The 26833-nt window shown below is 41.5% G+C and overlaps 1 protein-coding gene across 1 annotated transcript; it reads right to left on the bottom strand.

The window, feature by feature from the left end:
* Nucleotides 1-417: 417 nt before the first annotated feature.
* LOC136593670 (jeltraxin-like) lies at nt 418-13209 on the bottom strand. The gene is made up of 4 exons (XM_066588658.1): nt 13164-13209; nt 9956-9990; nt 8531-8589; nt 418-1019 (listed from the first exon to the last, which is right to left on the bottom strand). Exons 3-4 carry the CDS (start codon nt 8583-8585, stop codon nt 418-420), a joined length of 657 nt encoding a protein of 218 aa, XP_066444755.1. The 5' UTR covers nt 8586-8589; nt 9956-9990; nt 13164-13209.
* Between the last annotated feature and the right edge of the window lie 13624 nt (nt 13210-26833).

A 26833-nucleotide genomic window follows, 5' to 3' on the forward strand; every position in this document is an offset into this window, starting at 1 on the left:
AGAGTTCTTACAGGGGTTTTATTTCAGGACAAATTAGAAAAAGGTTCTGCTGTAGCAAAGCAATCGTTTATTAATTTGTGAACATGAGTATATAGACCAGTGTTCCCCAACTCCCGTCCTCAGGGCCCCCCAACAGGTCATGTTTTCTGGATTTCCTCAGTATTGCACAGGTGATGTAATTATTGTCAGTGCCTCAGACATTGCTACTAGCGTTCTCTCTATAGGATATCCTGAAAACATGACCTGCTGGGTTCCATGAGGACTGGAGCTGGGAAGCACTGATATAGAAGAATCCCAGATGAAGTATACACATGATATCAGTGGAGGGCCCACCACATACATCCAGTAATAAATGCATATACTTCAGATATAGTAATTAGCATATTGCATACAATGACAGTAGATTTCGTTAGTTAATCATAGAGAATTGCAGTATCTTTCCAAGCCGATGACTCCCCCTTTGATCTCCTTAGCTCCATTTGTCCAGCTAAAGATATTTCCAGATTTATAAAGATAATTATTAGAAATGGTCTTGGTGTCAAGAATGTAATCCCACATATTGACATCAGACATTTCACCAACAAAACACTGGCTTGCCTGAAACCCACCACCAAAAGTGTCCTGGTCCTGCCCAAGGATGACACTTATCTGAGGTCCTATGGGGGATCTGCTTGTAGTAACTCTTCTAGGGTAACGCTTGGCATTGACCCACAGTTGGAGCAGCCCGGTCGCGGAGTCCCAAGCAACACAAGTCTGTTTCCAGTCTAGAACATCAGGATCCACATTGAAGTAAAGATCTTCATTATTTATGGAGATACAAATCTTGTTTGGTGGTACTGGATAAATAAGGAAAGCATTGTCTTTTCCAGGCGTGGCCAAGGAAAAAAGAGAATGTTCTCGTTGGAGGTCGCTATAGGAGCGCACACATACGGTGAGTTGTTTTAAAGCTTGTTCCACAGATGGCTTCAGAATCACATAGTCAGTGACTGATTGCTTAGGGAAAAGGAGAACATTTTGGCCTAGACCAAAGGATAGAAAATAAAGTTGCAGTAATAATAATAACTAATAACAATCATTATATCATAGCCAGCTAGAGAAACTACGTAATCTTGTAGATATGATACCTTTTAATGACTAACAAAAATACACGATGTAACAGCAGGCTTGTGAACCTCTCGGGCTCTTCGTCAGGCTAAAATGGAATAGATCTGAAGAGGCATGAACAGGGGCGTAACTATAGAGGATGCAGGGGATGCAGTTGCACCCGGGCCCAGGAGCCTTGGGGGGCCCATAAGGCCTCTCTTCTCCATATAGGAAGCCCAATACTATGAATAAAGCATTATAGTTGGGGGCCCCGTTCCAGGTTTTGCATTGGGGCCCAGGAGCTTCAAGTTACGCCTCTGGCATGAATATTTGACTAAGAGCCCGAGAGGTTCACAAGCCTGCTATTACATCATGTATGTTTGTTAGCCATTAACCCTTTAAGGACACGACCTATTTGGGGCTTAAGGACGCAACGATTTTTGGCGGATTTTCTTCTCCATTTATCAAAAGTCATAACTTTTTTATTTTTCCGTCGACGCGGACGTATAAGGGCTTGTTTTTTGCGTGGCGAACTGTAGTTTTTATCGGCCTCATTTTTGGGTAAAAGGACTATATTGTAAAACTTTTATTTTTTTTTTTTTTATGATAGCAGGGAGAGAAAATGCATCAATTCTGCCATAGAATTTGTTTTTTTACAGCGTTAATCATGCAGCATAAATAAGACAATAATTTTTTTCTGCGGGTCGGTACAGTTACGATACCAAAATTCTAACTTTTTTTTAGGTTTTTCCACTTTTCCGCAATAAAAACCCTTTTTTGGAAATCTTTTTTTTTTTCTAAATCGCTGCATTCAAAGTCCTGTAACTTTTTTATCTTTTGATGTACGGAGCTCTATGAGAGTTTATTTTTTGCGAAATGAACTGTAGTTTTTATTGGTACCATTTTGGGGTACATACGGCTTTTTTGATCACTTTTATTGCATTTTTAGTGAGGAAAAAGCATTAAAAAAGGGTTTTTTTTAAACATTTTATTACATTTTTTTTAAATTCATTTCTTTAATTTTTTTTTTTTTACACAGCTTGTGTCCCTCTGGGGGACTTTCACCACAGCCCTGATGATCACTGTGATAAGGCATGGCAGGGCTACTGCCCTGCCATGCCTTATCACTTATACAGCGATCTCAGGCACTGGCAACACAAGACGCCAGTGTCTGGTGTCCTGTTGCCATGGCGACCGGACGGGCTCTCGCAATAACATCGCGAGAGCCGGCCGAAGACACCGAGGGAGCGCGCTCCCTCCGTGAACTCTTTCTCTGCCGCGATCTACTTAGATCGTGGAAGGGAAGGGATTAACAACGGGAGGCTGGCTATCACTGACAGCCGACTCCTGCTGCGGGATAGCGCGGGATCATATGTGATCTCGCGCTATCCCCAGGATGTAAGTTTACACCCTGTTTGCGGAAGTACCCCGCTGCCAGGACGTAAACTTACGCCATGGAGCGGAAAGCGGTTAAAAGGTATCATATCTACAAGATTACTTGGTTTCTCTTGCTGGGAACAATCACATTTTGCTCTACTGGCTAACACGGTACCAAACCTTTGTTTTCATTATACATAACCATCACATCTAGATTTGTATTAAACCTTACCATCATTGATTGTATATATTAACCCACTAGCCCACCAGGATTCTCTTCTCCACAATTAAAGTGTTTGTACCACAATTACAAGTTATTCCCTAGACATAGGATAGGGGATGAATTGCTGATCGATGGAGATCTCACCACTGAGACATTTTTAAGAGGGGAGAAATAAGAAAAATGCTTACCCTCACTACCCTGCTACTCCTAGCCACAAATGACATGTCCCCCAACCCAGGCCCAACTATCCATGACCTCTTCACCACCAAACACCGCAACCTGCTCGCCCCTGGCATTGTCCTATGATGGTCAACAGTTCTCCCACACCCCCAGATCGTCCGACCGGCGCAGCGGAGGAGTAGGCGTCATTCTCTCGCCTAACTGTACCTTTCAGGTCATTCCCTCAGCTTCCAGTCATTCGAAGTCCGCACCCTGCGAATTTTCCGCCCACTGTCCCTGCGTGTCGCAGTTATTTACCGCCCCCCAGGTCCCACCCGCCTGTTCCTAGACCACTTCGCTGCCTGGATCCCCCACTTCGTATCCTGTGAAATCCCAACCCTCATCCTCAGCGGTTTCAACATCCCTACTAATAACCCCAGCCCTTCATCTGCCTCCTGACTTTTAATGCTTACCTCCTCCTTTGGCCTATCACTAATCTCTGACTCCCCCACTCAAGAGATGGCAACACTCTCAATCTAATCTTCCTCTGCCTCTCCCTTTACTAACTCCCCCCTTTTACTCTCAGATCACAACCTCCTCTCTTTCTCCATCAGGCACCCTAGCATCCCCCCAGACCCTCCTATCTATAGCACCTTTAGGAACCTTCAGTCCATCCCCACCATACAGTTCGCCGAGACCATTCAGTCCTTCCTCTACCCTATCTCTCTCCTCCCCTGCCCTAACCTGGCAGTTGAACACTACCATACCACCCTCAGCCGTGCCGTGGATAAAGCAGTATCACCCTCGACCCGAGCCGTCAACCACAGACCATGGCAACCTTTGCTCACGTCCAAAACGTGCTGCATCCGGTGGTGCTCTAGGTGTGCCAAGCGGCTATGGAGAAAATCAAAGCTGCCCGCAGACTTCCTCCACTTCAAATTCATGCTTAAAACCTATAACCTAGCCCTTCACCATGCCAAACAAATTTATTTCACCTCCCTTGTCTCCTCACTATCCCACAACTCCAAACGACTCTTTGAGACCTTTCACTCCCTCCACAGTCCCAAAGAACAGGCCCCCGTGACAAAAAATCGACAACATCAGAAAAGAAATCTCCAAAAACTGCACGGCTAGCCCCGATTTCAGTCTCCTCAGCACTGCATCCAGCCCCACTCACTTTCTATGTTAGAACCAACAACAGAGGAAGAAATCTCCAGGCTGCTTTCCGCTGCCCGCCCCACCACCTGTGCTAGCGACCCTCTCCCCTCTCACCTCCTCCGGTCCCTTTCCCCAGCTCTCATTACTCACTTCACCACAATCGCAACCTCTCCCTAACCTCTGGCACTTTCCCCTCCTCATTTAAACCCTCCATCATATCACCTCTACTTAAAAAAGCAATCCTAGACCCGACTGATGCTGCCAACTACCGACCTGTGTCAATCCTCCCCTTCATCTCCAAATTACTAGAACACCTGGTCTACTCCTGCCTCACATGCTTTCGCTCTGACAACTCTCTCATTGCCCCCCTCCAGTCTGGTTTCCATTCTCTGCCTTTGACTGAAACTACCCTCACAAAAGTATCAAATGACCTGATGACGGCAAAGTTTAGAGGTGACTACTCCCTATTAATCCTCCTTGACCTGTCTGCTGCATTTGACACTGTCAACCCGGGCGTCCTTCATACTATGCTCCACTCTATTGGTCTAAAGGACACTGTTCTCTCCTGGTTCTCCTCCTACCTCTCTGACTGCTCCGTCAGCGTCTCCTTTGCTGGCTCTACCCCCTCTCCACTTCCTCTCACTGTCGGGGTACCCCAGGGCTCGGTTCTTGGCCCCCTTCTCTTCTCTATCTATACTGCCCCAATTGAACAAACTATTCACAAATTCGGCATCCAATACCATCTCTACACCGACACCCAACTATACACCTCCTCCCATGAGATCTCTGAACCATTCCTCCAAAATATCACTGACTGTCTGACCGCTGTCTCTAATACTATGTCCTCCCTTTTTCTTAAACTTAACCTCTAAAACTGACCTCCTCATCTTTCTGCCTTCCAACCGACCTCAACTCAGCATCTCTATTACAGTGTCTGGCACTATCATAACTCCCAGACAGCATGCCCGCTGTCTTGGGGGTCACACTGGACTCTGACCTCTCCTTTACCCCCCCCCCCCACACACACTTTTAATATCTGTCCCAAACATGCCATATACACCTCAGAAATATTGCTAAAATCTGGGTGGTTCCTCACCACGGACATGCTAAAAACAACCGTGGCTGCCCTCATCCACTCCCGACTCACCTACTGCAACTCGCTATTCATCGGCCTTTCCCACACCAGGCTCGCTCCACTCCAATCCATACTAACTGCGGCAGCTAGGCTCATTTTTCTATCCAGCCGTTACTCAGACGCCTCTGCACTATGCCAGTCGCTGTATTGGCTGCCCATCCACTGCAGAACTAAATTTAAACTCCTCACCCACAAAGCTCTCCATGGTGCCGTGCCACCATACATCGCCTCCCTCCTGTCTGTACAGCACCTAACCTGCTCACTCTGATCCGCTAACACACTCAGACTAAACACCCCTGTAATACGAACCTCATATGCTCGCCTCCAGGAATTCACTAGAGCAGCACCCATCCTCTGGAACGCTCTACCCCAAGGCATCTGGACAATTCCCAATGCACAAAATTTCAGACGCGCCCTAAAAACGCACCTCTTCAGGGAAACATACCAAATCCCCTGACCTAGTCCCCCGCCCTCCCTATGTCTCCCCATACCTTCCACCCTGCCTATCACATATGACCTGTACCCCTGCACCTTCTTATCGCCCCACCCCATTTGGTTTCTAATAACTGATTTCCACATGAAATCCCCTACTGCTTGTGTTCCCCATGCCTTGCTTCCCCACCCCATTAGTTTCAAACTGATTGTACCTCCCATTGTAATTGTTGTATTGTTTGTATTTATCCCATTCTTGAAAGCGCTGTGGAATAAGTTGGCGCTATACAAATAAAGATTTTTTGGGGGGGGAGGGGTTAGTTTTTACGGCGTTCACAATACAATATCAATGTATCAATGACATAGGACCTTTTTCTATGGGTCAGCACGATTGGGGGGATACCAAATTGATATTGTTTTTATGATTTTCCATCTTTAAAAAGTAAATAAATTTTTTCCTTAAACAAAATTTGCCCTCCTCTGCTATATTTTGAGAACCAGAACTTTTTTATTTTTTCATTAACCCCTTGAGTGGCACGCCCGGAAATTTTCCAGGACGAGCTCCACTGCCGATAGTGATATAGTCCGGAAGATTTCCGGGCTATGTATCACTATGGGAGCTACAGAGCACAATGCCTTAAGCTGTGACATTGTGCTCTACCTGCACAGACCCACAGAGAACAAAGCAAGGGCTTTGAAAAAACAGCAGAAGATATTGCCGATATGCCGGCAATCTCCTGCTTCTAAGTCTCCTGCTTTGTTTACAGGTTGCCATAGAGACCATGGGCTTGTCAGAAGCAAGCCGATGGTCTCTGTGGCAGGGAGAGCTGGTGCTTGGCTGTCAGAGGACAGCTAGGTACGAGCTCTTAAAGCAGAGATCAGAGAAAACCTCTGATCTCTGCTGTGTTAACCCTTTACATGCTGCAGTCTATGTGACTGCAGCATGTAAAGGGCTGTCACTGCAGCATGTAAAGGGCTGTCACCATCAGACCCCCGGAATGTGATCAGGGGGTCCTGATGGGTCCCTGTGGAAGTCCCCTAAAGGGACAAAAAAAAAAAAAGTAATAAAGTATTTAAAAAAAATTATAAAAACACTTGTCTCCCTTTACTTTGTAAAAAATCAAAAATAAAATCACACATGTGGTATCAATGCATCGTAATGACCCAGAGAAGGAAGTTAATACATTATTTAACCCCTTAATGACATGGTCCCTTTTTTTCTTTTTTCCCCCATTTCTTTTTTTCCTTCCTCCCCCCCCTGTTTAAAAAAAATCACAACTTGTCCCAAAAAAAACAAGCCCTTATATGGCCATGTCAATGGAAAAATGAAAAAGTTATGGCTCTTGAGACGCAACTGCAAAATTAGTTGAAATTCAATGATTAGACCATTTAAAAAACCTACCCTGGTGGGTACGACAGGGTGGTAGGAAACCCGCCACTGAAGGGCTTAAATGGGCTGTGTGAAAGCTTGTTTTTGCAGAGTGAGTTGCAGTTAATATTAGTACTTTTTATTTTGGGAAACATATTGTTTTTTTATCAAAATATTTTGGGAGCCTGAATATTTAAAAAAAAAACAACGCAATTTTGTCCTTTTTTTTACACCTTTCACTGTGTGGGTTAAATATTGTGATTTTTTAATAGTTCAGACTTTCTACAAACATGGTGAAACAAAATATGTATTGTTTTTTTTAATTGTTTCAATTTTATTGGGAGAGTGGGACTTTTTGGGGAACTTTTAACATTTAGTTTTACTGTTAGCCCCGAGACTATGGCTTTGATGGGCTGTGATAAGCTATGTGAAGTTAGTCTTGCTTTGTCCCATATATTGACTATTGTAGAAATTATAATTTTGAGTAATGCTCACGATTACCCTGTTTTATCCCTTCTTATCCCATGGTTTTTGTTATTTCTGTTTTATTAAAATGCATGTTGGAAAAAGTTTAATAAAAATCTTTTTGAACCTAAAAAAAATGTAAAAATGTTTTAATACTTGTTGGGTCCCTAAAGGAGACTTGAACTTGCGATTGTTGATTGCTGTACTATATACTGCAAAACCACAGTATTACAGTATATAGCAATTTTTTATGTTGCCTATCAAGTCTCACTAGGGGCAGGGTTTGATAGGCATCTATGCATGGCAGCCCTGGGAGCTTCTGACTTTTAAATGAGCTGCCAGTTTTGACTGCAGTATCTAAACAGTTATCAGCTGCAATCAGAATTAACTTGGATAGCGACAGTTACCAGCGGCTGTCAGAAACAGCCAGTAGCCACAGAGTATGGAGTGGACTCAGCTCCCAAGCCTGCTTCATGAACTCTTCATTGCCGCCCAATGTAAATTTACTTTTGATGGTCATGAAGGGCTTAATAACAGTTTTAATAGGAGTTGATAGACACTAGACTATAAGATGACCAGAGACTAGACTCTATATGGTTGATTAAGACTGCATAACTAGACTTTAGATACATAATAACAAGTCACAGAGAACTGGACATTACAAGGTATAGACTACACGGATGGATCAAATTGGACCGGACACAAGATGACAATATGGTATAAGGTCTACTCATTTATACATTTGACATTTTTTTACATTTTTGGATGAAAATCCTCTTCAGCATCTTCAATCTTGTAAGACCTTGGGGCTGAAATTGTCTTACCCTTTGGCAATGAATGCTAGCACCAATGCTATCTACTACACAGCTCTGATGGAGTGCTTTGTTAGCCAATGAGGTGGGAATCATAGAGAAGCTGCAGAGGTCTTCACCTCTAGACTTTATGGCCATTTTTGAGTAAAATGACAATGTTATAACATGGATCTAGAATGATGTAAGTGGAGATATATAGCGTCAGGATCACCATCGCTGTACTGAAGTGGCTCTGCTGTAGTTACTGTATTATGGCTGCACCACCTATCCAAGCACTTTATGGTTTACACAATGGCTATCACAGTATATACACTGACCTGCCAGTGCAAAACATCCAGATAGAAGAACAAACAAGATGGAAAGGGTTTTCATTTTTCTGGAAAAAAAAATATTGAAATTAAATGTGTGTCTGGTGACTCCATACAATTTTTTTTTTTTACTAATATTAAAGTACTATATATAACAAAGGGGTTGTACAGGGACGCTAAATATGTACACATACCTGCTGTGTTGGAGTTTTCAGTTCTGACCCCGTTCTGACATCAGGTCACAGGGTACAGCTCCTCTCTTTTTTTGCCCACCACATCATCAAGGAGGCTGCCATCTGGCTTATCTTATGAACTGCAGTGTTTTCCCCCCAAAGAAGCCCTAACCTGATTTTTCTGAATGTTTGGAGAGGCTTGAAATATAAGCCCTATCCCAAAAATAAACTAGAGCTGCATTACATAAAAAAGGCTCTTATTGGTTCTTCGAGCGTTGCACAGCCAATCAATGTAGCGCTCTATGAACCAATACAAGGGCTGTGATTGGCTGATCAAGCGAGGCATTGATTGGCTGAACAGCGCTCAAACAACCAGTCAGAGCCATCGCGATGTGGAGGTGAGATTTATGAATTGGCTCAGCCAATTGATGGAGAGAAGGATGGAGGGCAGCAGGACTGTGGATGCACACCAGCGGGATGTCATGTGTGCCGCAATGTATACAAGACCTGGTTGTCAAGAATTTTTAAAAAGAATCAGTCGGGCTGCCTTTTATGCCTCACTCGTTCTTTTCCAGGTTTTCAGCCATGCCCATGTACAGGGAACACAAACACGCTTGTAATAGGTCCAGCTAGCCAATAGCGGGAGTCCTGGTGCAAGTGCACCAATTGCCCTGTAATTAAACAGCTCTGATCTCATTAGTGCTAGTAGTTCTGTGCCTCATTCATCACTTTCATAATAATTATCCAGGTAGAGAATTAGTGAAGACGAAAAAGCAGATGAGGCCTGTGGGTACAACGGGCAAAAATTGTGGCTAATTGAGGGCTCAGTGTGACAAGCCAATGCTGGCCATGCCCTGCATGCAGTATTGTGCAGCATCTAGCACTGTGACCGTGCTGGGGCTTAAGGACAATAGTCGATGAAGGACAAAGAAAAGTAAAACTTCCTGCACTCTTCTGTGTATACTCTAAGAAACACTAGTTTGATTCATGTTATTACATCCTGGAAGTTTACGCGTTTCAAGCTGTTAGTGTCAGATCCTGTTCATGACATGTCTGAGGATCCGGGAAGTTTTGCTTTTCTGTGTCCCTCATGCGCAGAGGCCACATTTCCTTGCTGGCTTGTTGTTTCTTTTCCTTTCTCCATTAATATCTCTAGATCAAGGTCAATATTCACTGCGGTGAGCTGAATGCAATAAAAAATTTCTACATGATATTAAAAACAGCATAAAAATACAATTCATATTTATATTGGCCAATTTACCTTGCCTTCAATCCGAAAACGACCTTTATAGGTGACTGTAAGAAGAAGTGAACTTTAGTCCAACATTTCACAATATTTCTAGAAGATTCAAACAGGAATAAAATGCAAAAAAGGAAGAATGATGAAGGAAATGTGGTATAAGAAAATGAACTATTGTGTGCAGCAAGTATTTCTTATATTGTTTTTGCTTTTTTTAAATTTTCAATGTCACAATCTGTATTTAAAAAAAAATCCTAAAATTCTGCAGTTTTCACACTGACCACTCAGCCTAATAGTCTGATACTTCCTGTTCTGTAGAGAAAACCTCGATGGATGATGGTCACAGCTCACCTCCTCTCCCTCCCTGTACAATGACATCTACACATGTCATAGAGCATGCCCAGAACACTCTCCTATAAAAGTCAAAGGGTCCCCTCTAGTCCATTGTCTCCTATGACCCATGAGGCTGCTGTATAGTATCTCTATAATTGGGGTTTACTTCTGCTGAGGCCCCCGTGGTCATGCACAGACAACAGAGAAAAAAATTCTACAATCACAAAATAAAAACAGATTAGAACAATAAAAGATGTTTCACTTTCTGGTTTTAATTAGTTGATAATATATCACTATGTATTATATACCCCATGATACTACACATAATGTATCACTATTATACACTACATAATATACTACTATCTACATAACATACTACTTCCATACACCACATAATAAATCACTATCATACACTACATAATACATCACAAAATACACATAATATCATACAGCATGTATTGCACCACATAATATATCATTATCATACACCCCATAATAGATCACATTATCATACACCACGTAATACACAACATAATATATCACTATCATACACCACATAATACTCCAGATAATATATGATTGTCATACACCACATAATATACACATAATATATCACTGGGGTGAGTTAAACACCATCAAAAAATACAATACGTATTTGTATTGGCCAGTTTACCTTGCCTTTAATTATAAAATTACCTTTATATGGATCGTAATATGTTTATTCTTGCTGTTCCAAATTGATTTTAAGTGTTGCAGCTGCTGGAAGAATTACAGGTCCCACAGCATTGGTGTAATCCACTGAAATTCCTTCAGTCATCTAACAGTCATGAGTATTTATAGCAATCACACAAAGAGCAAACTTAAGTGTCACCTGACACCGGAATATTCATAACTTCTTAGAATCTTATTCACACTGTCCCATACACCCGCCTCCGCCCAAGTTAATTTGGTGCTGATGCTTACCTGTTTGCATGGAAAATGTTATGAAGTTGTGGTCACTTCAGAGGAACCGAGGAATAAAATATGTATACACAGAGGAGCGTTGGATTCTCCTCAGACTGCATGTACTGATGTCCCTCTGCAGAATGTGCCCCCCTCCCACTCTCCTCACTTTTTATCCTTAAAGGTTACACTCCTTTTTATTCAAATTTACCCCCAGACAGGAGGTTGCAGACCCTTCTTAGGTTAACCAAAAAATAGGCCCAATTGCTAAACAATGCAAAAACACTCTACTGTATTGCTATGAGAACACAAAAATGAATCCACATATAGAGCTTAGAGTAATTAAAATAGATAAACTTTACCACAATACAAAATAGTAATTAAAAACATATATATAGTGGGAGAAAAGGAGTATCTGGACTGCAGGAACAGGACTTAAACAATAGAATAAAAATATATTCTCGGTATAAATAGAATAGCGATAAATAGAATAGTTGATCTACTAAGTCATATATAATACAAGCCGGACAAACAAGGCAATAAATTAAGACTGTCAGATCACACAAAATATAAATGCAAAGCTGTTACCACATGCTAGTCAAGACCTGTATCCTGAGCCCCAACGCTCGTTTGATCCGCTTAAGAAAGCAGTTGAGAAACGAGCGTTGGGGCTCAGGATACAGGTCTTGACTAGCATGTGGTAACAGCTTTGCATTTATATTTTGTGTGATCTGACAGTCTTAATTTATTGCCTTGTTTGTCTGGCTTGTATTATATATGACTTACGGATCAATCACACGGGCGCATCCGGGCGCCAATGCGCCCGTCTTCCTGCACGAAGAAGACGGCCACACTGCAGGACAGACGACTCTCCACAGCGCCGGAAAGAAAGAACACATGACTGGCGATGGAACTGGTCATATGTTCTTTCTTCCGGCGCTGCGGAGAATCGTCCGTCCTGCAGTGCGGCCATCTGCTTCGTGCAGGAAGGCGGGCGCATCAGCGCCCGGATGCGCCCGTGTGACTGAGCCCTTAGTAGATCCACTATTGTATTTATCGCTCTTCTATTTATACCATGAATATATTTTTATTCTATTGTTTAAGTCCTGTTCCTGCAGTCCAGATACTCCTTTTCTCCCACGATACACACACACATATATATATATATATATATATATATATATATATATATAATGTGTGTGTGTGTGTCTTTTTAACTACTATTTTGTTTTGTAATAAAGTTTATCTATTTTAATTACTCTAAGCTCTATATGTGGATCCGTTTTTGTGTTCTCATAGCCCCTTCTGAGGTGCAGCCCATTCCTCAGCCCAATCCCTGAAGTCCATGGCCACTTCCTTAAAGGAGATGTCTCGAGGAAGCAGTGAATTTTTTTTTTGCCCAGTCCCCCTAATTAAGCATACATTACTAATTACCCCTGTAAATGACTTTTCTAGCTGGTTTCTACTTACAGTTCCAGCGTTTCAGCAACTTATAAAAATTTTCCCAAGATGGCCGCCAGCTCTTCTCCCTTCGCTTGCTGTAGCCCGACGTGCGCGCTCCAGAGACGCTACCAGCTGTGTCTCCATGACAACCAGACGCCCCGCAGCCGCCGACCGGACCCCTGGATTGAACGCCGCCGACCAGTCACCCACCGCTAGGCAGCAGGTAACCGGCGCAGCCCCCCCCCCAGCACAGCGACAGCCCCCCGATCGCAGCAACAGCCCCCCCCCCCCGGCACAGCGACAGCCCCCCCCTCACCTCTATGTGTATATACTGAGATGAATCTACCTCGCCTCTATGTGTGTATACTGAGGAGAACTAACACTCCTCTCTGTATATATACTGAAGAATCTACCTCACTGAGAATGTAACTGACCTCTATGTGCATATACTATAAAGGGAAAGGAAGGTGCTTTATTACCCCCCACCAAGCTGGGTACTCATCTTACCGACCTGGAAAAGATGGAAGGCTAAGTCAACCTTGAGACAGCTACCTGAACCATAAAAAGAGATCAAACCTGCAACCTTCAGGTCATGAGTGAAAGCTTAGGACTGCATTCTGCTGCCTTAACACTCTGCGCCACACAAGGCTGTAATGTACTTAAAGGGGTTGTCTCGCGAAAGCATGTGAGGTGAGGTAGATTCTCCTCAGTATATACACAGAGGTGAGATACATTCTCCTCAGTATATACACATAGACGTGAGGTAGATTCATCTCAGTATACGAGAGGCTGCTGATAAGTCTTTGGCTTTACCCAGAAAGAAACGAGATAGGAAGATGAAACTTTACATTTATTCCACATACTCTCCACTGATGCCAACACACTTCTTACATCGGGATTCCAAGTTCTGTAAGCCTTGCAAAAAGAAGGATTTTGGTTGTGCCTCAAACCAGTTATCCGTAGCAGCCATGGCATCAGAAATGGGGTGAGATTTGGTCCCCTTGAGGTGTTTCTTCAGGTTTGGAAACAACAATGAATCAGAAGCGGCGCTCCAATGGTGTACAAAGAAATTAGAGGCAAAAACAATATGGAAAGAGAACTCACCGCAACTGAACCGGTCCTATACAGGAAACCGGTCAGTTCATGGGTCCACTGAGGTATTTCAAATCAATTGGGGTAAGATACGTTGGTGGTCCTAAGACATCCCCTGGGGGAGAGCAGCTGCGAGCGACTCCGAAACAGTAATGTCAAGGAGGAGAGAAATGCAAATTTAAAAAAGGCAGAAAAACTCACTTAATGCGCTCCATCCAACTGTATCAACAAGTGAAAATCTTACTTGATGTGGGGTGCCTGGACTCCTGGCACCCCAATATCCAAAGAAGCAGGGAAATTCCAACGATGCAGGGGTATACTTCATAAAACAATTTATTACACACACACAAAGGTAAGTGAGTAGATATCGCAACGCGTTTCGGCTTTTTGTAAGCCTTTTTCAAGCATAGGGGACACATGTCTGGTACTTCCTATTTATAGCTGACATACTCTGAAGGGAAGGGGAAGGGGAGGAGTTTCAGTCTAAACAATCACTATATGCAAACCCTAAACAATGTATATTTTCTAATAGATGGTATCCCATCCTTATTTAAAATAGTATACTATTATGGTTGTTTTTAAATTATATACAAACTATGTATATCAAGCGGCCCCCTTACGGAGACACTGCGCTATTTAACCACGTGATCGGAACTCAGGGAGGGGGGGGGGGAAATAATATGGTGTTGCACCACAAGAGGAAACGTACCCCCGAGCCGATCCGGCCAGCGTTCGGTATCCTTGGATACAAGGAAGGGGCGGGTTCCTATTGTATTCCATCCCAGGGATCTTTCGTCATGGATCCCGGGAGGTCACGTGATGGTACGCTGTACGTGGTGACGCTCGGTGCGTTGATCTTCCCGTAGCATGGTCACATGGGATTACATCGTACGTAGTGACGTCAGACGTTATTAGGCGCTATGTCACATGATTGCACTGCCAGAGTGCCGTAGGAAGGAATTAACTCGTAGATACTCATGTGACTGCCTATGGTGGCCCTTTTGGACCCAAAATAGGCAGGGGAAATCTATCATAGAAGATAGTAGTATACCAAATAGATAGACATTGCATATTATTGTCTAATGTATCCTATGGGGAACGGAATTAAGGGGTAGCATGGAATGAAGGGAAGGGAAGGATAAAAATATTTCAATATATATATATACACACATATACTCATAAAAATATATAATTATATAAGGGACGGGGGAAAAAAGGAAAGGGAAATATGAATGGGAAGAGGAAAGGGGGAATAGGGAAAAGAAATAATAAAATTATATACATTGCTTCATATAAAGCCACTTATCTAAGATAAATAGTAAATAGTAAATTATAAAGCTATAATAAACATCAATTTAAAATATTAATAAAAGTATTAATAAAATTTCTCCAGTGTTTCATTTAGTCCTAAGGGGTGTAATGTATTGAATTTAAATATGTAAAACATTTCTTTTCTTACTAGCCTGGAATGATTCCCTAATGTAATTTGTTCCAAAGGGGTAATGGATAGTCCCGAAGGGTCAGCATTATGATAAATTGAAAAATGCTTAGAGACACTATGTGATGCAAATCGTCTTTTTATGTTATAGCGGTGTTGATTGAGTCTACACCGTAATGTGTTTGACGTTCGTCCTATGTAGCGTAGAGAACAAGGACATTCAATGAGATAAATTACATTTTTGGTGTTACATGTTAAAAACTGTCTAATACGATGGGGTGGATTTGTTGGACCCAAGTCAACTATTTTTCTCTTGTTACAAATATTGTTGCAGCATTTGCAGCCAATTTTTCCACATTTATATGATCCTATTGTTTGTATTATTGTATTTTTCCTGTAGTTGGGTTTAAAATTAATTATTTGGGGACAGGAGGGGGCCAGAATATTCCCAAGGGTTTTATTTTTGCGATACGTGAAATTCGGTTTTAGTGGAATTTCTGATGATAGGTGTGGATCGGCCTTAAGGATACTCCAGTGTCACGAACGAATCATATCAAAACACTGGAGTATCAATTTTTCAATTTATCATAATGCTGACCCTTCGGGACTATCCATTACCCCTTTGGAACAAATTACATTAGGGAATCATTCCAGGCTAGTAAGAAAAGAAATGTTTTACATATTTAAATTCAATACATTACACCCCTTAGGACTAAATGAAACACTGGAGAAATTTTATTAATACTTTTATTAATATTTTAAATTGATGTTTATTATAGCTTTATAATTTACTATTTACTATTTATCTTAGATAAGTGGCTTTATATGAAGCAATGTATATAATTTTATTATTTCTTTTCCCTATTCCCCCTTTCCTCTTCCCATTCATATTTCCCTTTCCTTTTTCCCCCCGTCCCTTATATAATTATATATTTTTATGAGTATATGTGTGTATATATATATATTGAAATATTTTTATCCTTCCCTTCCCTTCATTCCATGCTACCCCTTAATTCCGTTCCCCATAGGATACATTAGACAATAATATGCAATGTCTATCTATTTGGTATACTACTATCTTCTATGATAGATTTCCCCTGCCTATTTTGGGTCCAAAAGGGCCACCATAGGCAGTCACATGAGTATCTACGAGTTAATTCCTTCCTACGGCACTCTGGCAGTGCAATCATGTGACATAGCGCCTAATAACGTCTGACGTCACTACGTACGATGTAATCCCATGTGACCATGCTACGGGAAGATCAACGCACCGAGCGTCACCACGTACAGCGTACCATCACGTGACCTCCCGGGATCCATGACGAAAGATCCCTGGGATGGAATACAATAGGAACCCGCCCCTTCCTTGTATCCAAGGATACCGAACGCTGGCCGGATCGGCTCGGGGGTACGTTTCCTCTTGTGGTGCAACACCATATTATTTCCCCCCCCCCCCCCTCCCAGAGTTCCGATCACGTGGTTAAATAGCGCAGTGTCTCCGTAAGGGGGCCGCTTGATATACATAGTTTGTATATAATTTAAAAACAACCATAATAGTATACTATTTTAAATAAGGATGGGATACCATCTATTAGAAAATATACATTGTTTAGGGTTTGCATATAGTGATTGTTTAGACTGAAACTCCTCCCCTTCCCCTTCCCTTCAGAGTATGTCAGCTATAAATAGGAAGTACCAGACATGTGTCCCCTATGCTTGAAAAAGGCTTACAAAAAGCCGAAACGCGTTGCGATATCTACTCACTTACCTTTGTGTGTGTGTAATAAATTGTTTTATGAAGTATACCCCTGCATCGTTGGAATTTCCCTGCTTCTTTGGATATTGGGGTGCCAGGAGTCCAGGCACCCCACATCAAGTAAGATTTTCACTTGTTGATACAGTTGGATGGAGCGCATTAAGTGAGTTTTTCTGCCTTTTTTAAATTTGCAGGTTTGGAAACAGATGATAGTTGGAGGGAGCTAGATGTGGTGAATAAGGTGGGTGGTCAACCAGTTGGAGGCCTAGCTTCACCAGTTTTGCCATGGTCGCTTGTGCAGTGTGAACGGAGGCGTTGTCTTGCAGGAACAAGATTCCTTTGGACAGCTTGCTGCGCTATTTGGCCTTCAGAGCTGCCTTCAATTGGTCCAAAAGTTCAATGTAATAGGTTGCATTGATGGTCGACAGATTTTGAAGGTAGTCCACTAGCAGCACGCCCTCCTTATCCCAGAACACAGACACCATCACCTTAGTGACTGAACTTCTTTGGGCGAGGAAAACCACTGTGCCTCCACTCTTTTGACTGCTCCTTGGTTTCAGGGTCATACAAATAAATCCGGGTCTCATCCATAGTGACCAGCTGATCCAGGAAGTTCTTATCAGTCCGGAAACACTGACAAATGGACCGGGGAGTTTTCACTCGCTTACTTTTCTGATCTGTTGTCAAACATTTGGAGACCCACTTTGCAGATAGCTTCTTTATGTTCAAATGTTCATGGATAATGACACAAACATATTCATGAGAAATCCCCAATCCCCATGATGTCAGCTATTCCTGCAGCTGAAATTAGCCGATTCTCCAGTATGAGGTTGTGCACAGCATCTACGATCCCCGGAACAACAACCTCTCTCGGTCGTCCAGGACGTTCCTCATCATTGGTGCTGAAGTGGCCCATTTTTAATCTGGCAACCCAGTCCTTAACTGTAGAATATGAAGGGCATTGATCCCCCAATGTCTGCCACATATCACCATGAATATTCTTCATGGACTTTCCTTACAGGAAAAATAATTTTATCCCTCCTCTGCTCTCATTTGCTGTGATTATCGCCTTAGACTCCGCCATTTTGTTTTCCTGCGTGCCGAGATCACTGCTGCCATAAGCTACAAACACAAAATTTTTAAAACATATATTAGACACAGAAGGCTTTCATGTGATATAACATTCGTTACCATAGAAGCAAAAAAAGAACACAAAGCCAAAAACTTCTCAGCACCCCTTGTATACACATAGAGGTGGGGTAGATTCTCCTCAGTATATACACATAGAGGTGAGGTAGATTCTCTTCAGTATATACATATAGAGGGGAGGTAGATTCTCCTCAGTATATACACATAGAGGGGAGGTAGATTCTCCTTAGTATATACACATAGAAGGGAGGTAGATTCTCCTCAGTATATACACATAGGAGTGAGGTAGATTCTCCTCAGTATATACACATAGGAGTGAGGTAGATTCTCCTCAGTATATACACATAGGAGTGAGGTAGATTCTCCTCAGTATATTGACATAGAGGTGAGGTAGATTCTCCAGTATGTACACACAGAGGGGAGGTAGATTCTCCTCAGTACATACACATAGAGGTGAGGTAGATTCTCCTCAGTATATACACATGGGAGTGAGGTAGATTCTCCTCAGTATATTGGCATAGAGGTGAGGTAGCTTCTCCTTAGTATATACACACAGAGGGGAGGTAGATTCTCCTCAGTACATACACATAGAGGTGAGGTAGATTCTCCTCAGTATATACACATAGAGGTGAGGTAGATTCTTCTCAGCATATACACATAGAGGTGAGGTAGATTCTCCAGTATATTCACATAGAGGGTGAGGTAGATTCTCCTCAGTATTTACACATAGAAGTGAGGTACATTCTCCTCAGTATACACACATAGGAGTGAGGTAGATTCTCCTCAGCATATACACATAGAGGGGTGAGGTAGACTCTCCTCAGTATATACACACACAGGTGAGGTAGATTCTGCTCAGTATATATACACATAGAGGGGAGGTAGATTCTCCTCAGTATATATACACATAGAGGGGAGGTAGATTCTCCTCAGTATATACACATAGGAGTGAGGTAGATTCTCCTCAGTATATACACATAGGAGTGAGGTAGATTCTCCTCAGTATATACACATAAAGGTGAGGTAGATTCTCCAGTATATACACATAGAGGTGAGGTAGATTCTCCTCAGTATATACACATAGAGGCGAGGTAGATTCTCCTCAGTATATATACATAGAGGTGAGGTAGATTCTCCTCAGTATATACACATAGAGGTGAGGTAGATTCTCCTCAGTATATATACATAGAGGTGAGGTAGATTCTCCTCAGTATATATACACATAGAGGGGAGGTAGATTCTCCTCAGTATATACACATAGGACTGAGGTAGATTCTCCTCAGTATATACACATAGGAGTGAGGTAGATTCTCCTCAGTATATACACATAAAGGTGAGGTAGATTCTCCAGTATATACACATAGAGGTGAGGTAGATTCTCCTCAGTATATACACATAGAGGCGAGGTAGATTCTCCTCAGTATATATACATAGAGGTGAGGTAGATTCTCCTCAGTATATACACATAGAGGTGAGGTAGATTCTCCTCAGTATATACACATAGAGGTGAGGTAGATTCTCCTCAGTATATATACATAGAGGTGAGGTAGATTCTCCTCAGTATATACACATAGAGATGAGGTGGATTCTCCTCAGTATATACACATAGAGGTGAGGTAGATTCTCCTCAGTATATTGACATAGAGGTGAGGTAGATTCTCCTTAGTATATACACACAGAGGGGAGGTAGATTCTCCTCAGTACATACACATAGAGGTGAGGTAGATTTTCCTCAGTATATACACATAGGAGTGAGGTAGATTCTCCTCCGTATATACACATAGAGGTGAGGTAGATTCTTCTCAGCATATATACACATAGAGGGGAGGTAGATTCTCCTCAGTATTTACACATAGAGGTGAGGTAGATTCTCCTCAGTATATATACATAGGAGTGAGGTAGATTCTCCTCAGTATATACACATAGGAGTGAGGTAGATTCTCCTCAGTATATTGACATAGAGGTGAGGTAGATTCTCCAGTATGTACACACAGAGGGGAGGTAGATTCTCCTCAGTACATACACATAGAGGTGAGGTAGATTCTCCTCAGTATATACACATGGGAGTGAGGTAGATTCTCCTCAGTATATTGGCATAGAGATGAGGTAGCTTCTCCTTAGTATATACACACAGAGGGGAGGTAGATTCTCCTCAGTACATACACATAGAGGTGAGGTAGATTCTCCTCAGCATATACACATAGGAGTGAGGTAGATTCTCCTCAGTATATACACATAGAGGTGAGGTAGATTCTTCTCAGCATATACACATAGAGGTGAGGTAGATTCTCCAGTATATTCACATAGAGGGTGAGGTAGATTCTCCTCAGTATTTACACATAGAAGTGAGGTAGATTCTCCTCAGTATACACACATAGGAGTGAGGTAGATTCTCCTCAGCATATACACATAGAGGGGTGAGGTAGACTCTCCTCAGTATATACACACACAGGTGAGGTAGATTCTGCTCAGTATATATACACATAGAGGGGAGGTAGATTCTCCTCAGTATATATACACATAGAGGGGAGGTAGATTCTCCTCAGTATATACACATAGGAGTGAGGTAGATTCTCCTCAGTATATACACATAGGAGTGAGGTAGATTCTCCTCAGTATATACACATAAAGGTGATGTAGATTCTCCAGTATATACACATAGAGGTGAGGTAGATTCTCCTCAGTATATACACATAGAGGCGAGGTAGATTCTCCTCAGTATATATACATAGAGGTGAGGTAGATTCTCCTCAGTATATACACATAGAGGTGAGGTAGATTCTCCTCAGTATATACACATAGAGGTGAGGTAGATTTTCCTCAGTATATATACATAGAGGTGAGGTAGATTCTCCTCAGTATATATACACAGAGGGGAGGTAGATTCTCCTCAGTATATACACATGGGAGTGATGTAGATTCTCCTCAGTATATACACATAGGAGTGAGGTAGATTCTCCTCAGTATATACACATAAAGGTGAGGTAGATTCTCCAGTATATACACATAGAGGTGAGGTAGATTCTCCTCAGTATATACAAATAGAGGCGAGGTAGATTCTCCTCAGTATATATACATAGAGGTGAGGTAGATTCTCCTCAGTATATACACATAGAGGTGAGGTAGATTCTCCTCAGTATATACACATAGAGGTGAGGTAGATTCTCCTCAGTATATATACATAGAGGTGAGGTAGATTCTCCTCAGTATATACACATAGAGGTGAGGTAGATTCTCCTCAGTATATACACATAGAGGTGAGGTAGATTCTCCTCAGTATATATACATAGAGGTGAGGTAGATTCTCCTCAGTATATACACATAGAGATGAGGTGGATTCTCCTCAGTATATACACATAGAGGTGAGGTAGATTCTCCTCAGTATATTGACATAGAGGTGAGGTAGATTCTCCTTAGTATATACACACAGAGGGGAGGTAGATTCTCCTCAGTACATACACATAGAGGTGAGGTAGATTTTCCTCAGTATATACACATAGGAGTGAGGTAGATTCTCCTCCATATATACACATAGAGGTGAGGTAGATTCTTTTCAGCATATATACACATAGAGGGGAGGTAGATTCTCCTCAGTATATACACATAGAGGTGAGGTAGATTCTCCTCAGTATATATACATAGGAGTGAGGTAGATTCTCCTCAGTATATACACATAGGAGTGAGGTAGATTCTCCTCAGTATATTGACATAGAGGTGAGGTAGATTCTCCAGTATGTACACACAGAGGGGAGGTAGATTCTCCTCAGTACATACACATAGAGGTGAGGTAGATTCTCCTCAGTATATACACATGGGAGTGAGGTAGATTCTCCTCAGTATATTGGCATAGAGGTGAGGTAGCTTCTCCTTAGTATATACACACAGAGGGGAGGTAGATTCTCCTCAGTACATACACATAGAGGTGAGGTAGATTCTCCTCAGTATATACACATAGGAGTGAGGTAGATTCTCCTCAGTATATACACATAGAGGTGAGGTAGATTCTTCTCAGCATATACACATAGAGGTGAGGTAGATTCTCCAGTATATTCACATAGAGGGTGAGGTAGATTCTCCTCAGTATTTACACATAGAAGTGAGGTACATTCTCCTCAGTATACACACATAGGAGTGAGGTAGATTCTCCTCAGCATATACACATAGAGGGGTGAGGTAGACTCTCCTCAGTATATACACACACAGGTGAGGTAGATTCTGCTCAGTATATATACACATAGAGGGGAGGTAGATTCTCCTCAGTATATATACACATAGAGGGGAGGTAGATTCTCCTCAGTATATACACATAGGAGTGAGGTAGATTCTCCTCAGTATATACACATAGGAGTGAGGTAGATTCTCCTCAGTATATACACATAAAGGTGATGTAGATTCTCCAGTATATACACATAGAGGTGAGGTAGATTCTCCTCAGTATATACACATAGAGGCGAGGTAGATTCTCCTCAGTATATATACATAGAGGTGAGGTAGATTCTCCTCAGTATATACACATAGAGGTGAGGTAGATTCTCCTCAGTATATACACATAGAGGTGAGGTAGATTTTCCTCAGTATATATACATAGAGGTGAGGTAGATTCTCCTCAGTATATATACACAGAGGGGAGGTAGATTCTCCTCAGTATATACACATAGGAGTGATGTAGATTCTCCTCAGTATATACACATAGGAGTGAGGTAGATTCTCCTCAGTATATACACATAAAGGTGAGGTAGATTCTCCAGTATATACACATAGAGGTGAGGTAGATTCTCCTCAGTATATACACATAGAGGCGAGGTAGATTCTCCTCAGTATATATACATAGAGGTGAGGTAGATTCTCCTCAGTATATACACATAGAGGTGAGGTAGATTCTCCTCAGTATATACACATAGAGGTGAGGTAGATTCTCCTCAGTATATATACATAGAGGTGAGGTAGATTCTCCTCAGTATATACACATAGAGATGAGGTGGATTCTCCTCAGTATATACACATAGAGGTGAGGTAGATTCTCCTCAGTATATTGACATAGAGGTGAGGTAGATTCTCCTTAGTATATACACACAGAGGGGAGGTAGATTCTCCTCAGTACATACACATAGAGGTGAGGTAGATTTTCCTCAGTATATACACATAGGAGTGAGGTAGATTCTCCTCCGTATACACACATAGAGGTGAAGTAGATTCTTCTCAGCATATATACACATAGAGGGGAGGTAGATTCTCCTCAGTATATACACATAGAGGTGAGGTAGATTCTCCTCAGTATATACACATAGGAGTGAGGTAGATTCTCCTCAGTATATACACATAGGAGTGAGGTAGATTCTCCTCAGTATATTGACATAGAGGTGAGGTAGATTCTCCAGTATGTACACACAGAGGGGAGGTAGATTCTCCTCAGTACATACACTAGAGGTGAGGTAGATTCTCCTCAGTATATACACATGGGAGTGAGGTAGATTCTCCTCAGTATATTGGCATAGAGGTGAGGTAGCTTCTCCTTAGTATATACACACAGAGGGGAGGTAGATTCTCCTCAGTACATACACATAGAGGTGAGGTAGATTCTCCTCAGTATATACACATAGGAGTGAGGTAGATTCTCCTCAGTATATACACATAGAGGTGAGGTAGATTCTTCTCAGCATATACACATAGAGGTGAGGTAGATTCTCCAGTATATTCACATAGAGGGTGAGGTAGATTCTCCTCAGTATTTACACATAGAAGTGAGGTACATTCTCCTCAGTATACACACATAGGAGTGAGGTAGATTCTCCTCAGCATATACACATAGAGGGGTGAGGTAGACTCTCCTCAGTATATACACACACAGGTGAGGTAGATTCTGCTCAGTATATATACACATAGAGGGGAGGTAGATTCTCCTCAGTATATATACACATAGAGGGGAGGTAGATTCTCCTCAGTATATACACATAGGAGTGAGGTAGATTCTCCTCAGTATATACACATAGGAGTGAGGTAGATTCTCCTCAGTATATACACATAAAGGTGAGGTAGATTCTCCAGTATATACACATAGAGGTGAGGTAGATTCTCCTCAGTATATACACATAGAGGCGAGGTAGATTCTCCTCAGTATATATACATAGAGGTGAGGTAGATTCTCCTCAGTATATACACATAGAGGTGAGGTAGATTCTCCTCAGTATATACACATAGAGGTGAGGTAGATTCTCCTCAGTATATATACATAGAGGTGAGGTAGATTCTCCTCAGTATATACACATAGAGATGAGGTGGATTCTCCTCAGTATATACACATAGAGGTGAGGTAGATTCTCCTCAGTATATATACACACATAGAGGTGATTCTCCTCAGTATATACACATAGAGGAGAGGTAGATTCTCCAATATATACACATAGAGGTGAGGTAGATTGTCCTCAGCATATACACATAGAGGTGAGGTAGATTCTCCTCAGTGTATACACATAGAGATGAGGTGGATTCTCCTCAGTATATACACATAGAGGTGAGGTAGATTCTCCTCAGTATATATACACACATAGAGGTGAGGTAGATTCTCCTCAGTATATACACATAGAGGAGAGGTAGATTCTCCAATATATACACATAGAGGTGAGGTAGATTGTCCTCGGTATATACACATAGAGGTGAGGTAGATTCTCCAGTATATACACACAGAGGTGAGGTAGATTCTCCTTAGTATATACACATAGAGGTGAGGTAGATTCTCCTCAGCATATACACATAGAGGTGAGGTAGATTCTCCAGTATATACATAGTGACCCCTTTACTTTGTCTATTTAGGTAGTGGTTTTGGTAAATTTCACATTTGTGCGGTACAGATGTGTGTTATTAGTTACATTACTTTTACACCTAGAATTAAACAATTACTTTTCATATTTAAAAAAGTTTAAAAAATGGTCATGCCAAATTTTAAGTTTGTGTGTTATTAGTTACATAGGGGGTCACTTACTTTGGCGCTTAAAATTGATCAATCAAATTGTGACCTTACTTTTCCTGTTTATGACCTAAACAAAGTTTGTGCAGTACAGATGTACACCACATAATATATCACTCTCATACACCACATAATATATCACTATCATACACCACATAAAACTCCACATAATATATCACTATCATACACCACATAATATATCACTATCATACACCACATAATACACCACATAATATATCACTCTCATACACCACATATTATATAACTCTCATACACCACATAATATATCACTCTCATACACGACATAATATATCACTCTCATACACCACATAATATATCACCATCATACACCACATAATATATCACTATCATACACGACATAATATATCACTCTCATACACCACATAATATATCACTATCATACACCACATAATACATCGCTATCATACACCACATAATATATCACTCTCATACACCACATAACATATCACTATCATACACCACATAATACACCACATAATATATCACTATCATACACCACATAATACACCACATAATACATCGCTATCATACACCACATAATATATCACTATCATACACCATGTAATATATGACTATCATACACCACATAATATATCACTCTCATACACGACATAATATATCACTCTTATACACCACATAATATATCACCATCATACACCACATAAAATATCACTATCATACACCACATAATATATCACTATCATACACCACATAATATATCACTATCATACACCACATAATACACCACATAATATATCACTATCATACACCACATAATACACCACATAATACATCGCTATCATACACCACATAATATATCACTATCATACACCATGTAATATATGACTATCATACACCACATAATATATCATTATTAGAGATGAGCGAACATGTCCGTTACGGACACATCCGCACCCGGACACCGGCTTTGCCGAACACTGCAGTGTTCGCGCGTAAAGGTCCGGGTGCCGCCGGGGGGCGGGGAGATGCGCGGCGGCGCGGGCGGCAGTAGCGGGGAACAGGGGGGAGCCCTCTCTCTCTCCCTCTCCCCCCCACTCCCCGCCGCACCGCCCCGCGCTGCCACGGCGGCCCCCGAACTTTTTCGCCCGAACACTGAAGTGTTCGCAAAGTTCGGTGTTCGGGCGAAAAAGGGGCGGGGCCGAACGTGTTCGCTCATATCTAATCATTATCATACACCACATAATACACCACATAATATATCACTCTCATACACCACATAATATATCACTATCATACACCACATAATACATCGCTGCCGTGAGCTGAATGAGTTATTATATTTCTACATGATCTTAAAATCAGTACACCATTAAAAATACAATACATATGTGTATTGGCCAATTTACCTTGCCTTTAATCCGAAAATTACCCTTACAGGTGACTATAAGATAAAGAAGTGAACTTTAGTTCAACATTTCGTATATCACTACCATACAAGGGTTAATAGTCCACGTAATATATCCGTATGATAAACCATATAGTAAGCCCCATAATATATGCACCACATAACACCAAATAATACATGACATAACATATCACTATGAGGGCTCAGTCAGATGAGCAAATTTTTCGCAAATGTATGGCCACATTTCCGATTCACATCTATTAGAACTGATGCTTTCCAATGAAAGTGGTCACATGTTCGTTTTGGCGCTTAAAATTTTTTATATGCAAATTAAATTCACACTTGCAAAAGATAGGACAAGTGAGTGTAAATGG

This window comes from Eleutherodactylus coqui, unplaced genomic scaffold (genome assembly GCF_035609145.1).
Source record: "Eleutherodactylus coqui strain aEleCoq1 unplaced genomic scaffold, aEleCoq1.hap1 HAP1_SCAFFOLD_34, whole genome shotgun sequence".
Taxonomy (NCBI): Eukaryota; Metazoa; Chordata; class Amphibia; order Anura; family Eleutherodactylidae; genus Eleutherodactylus; species Eleutherodactylus coqui.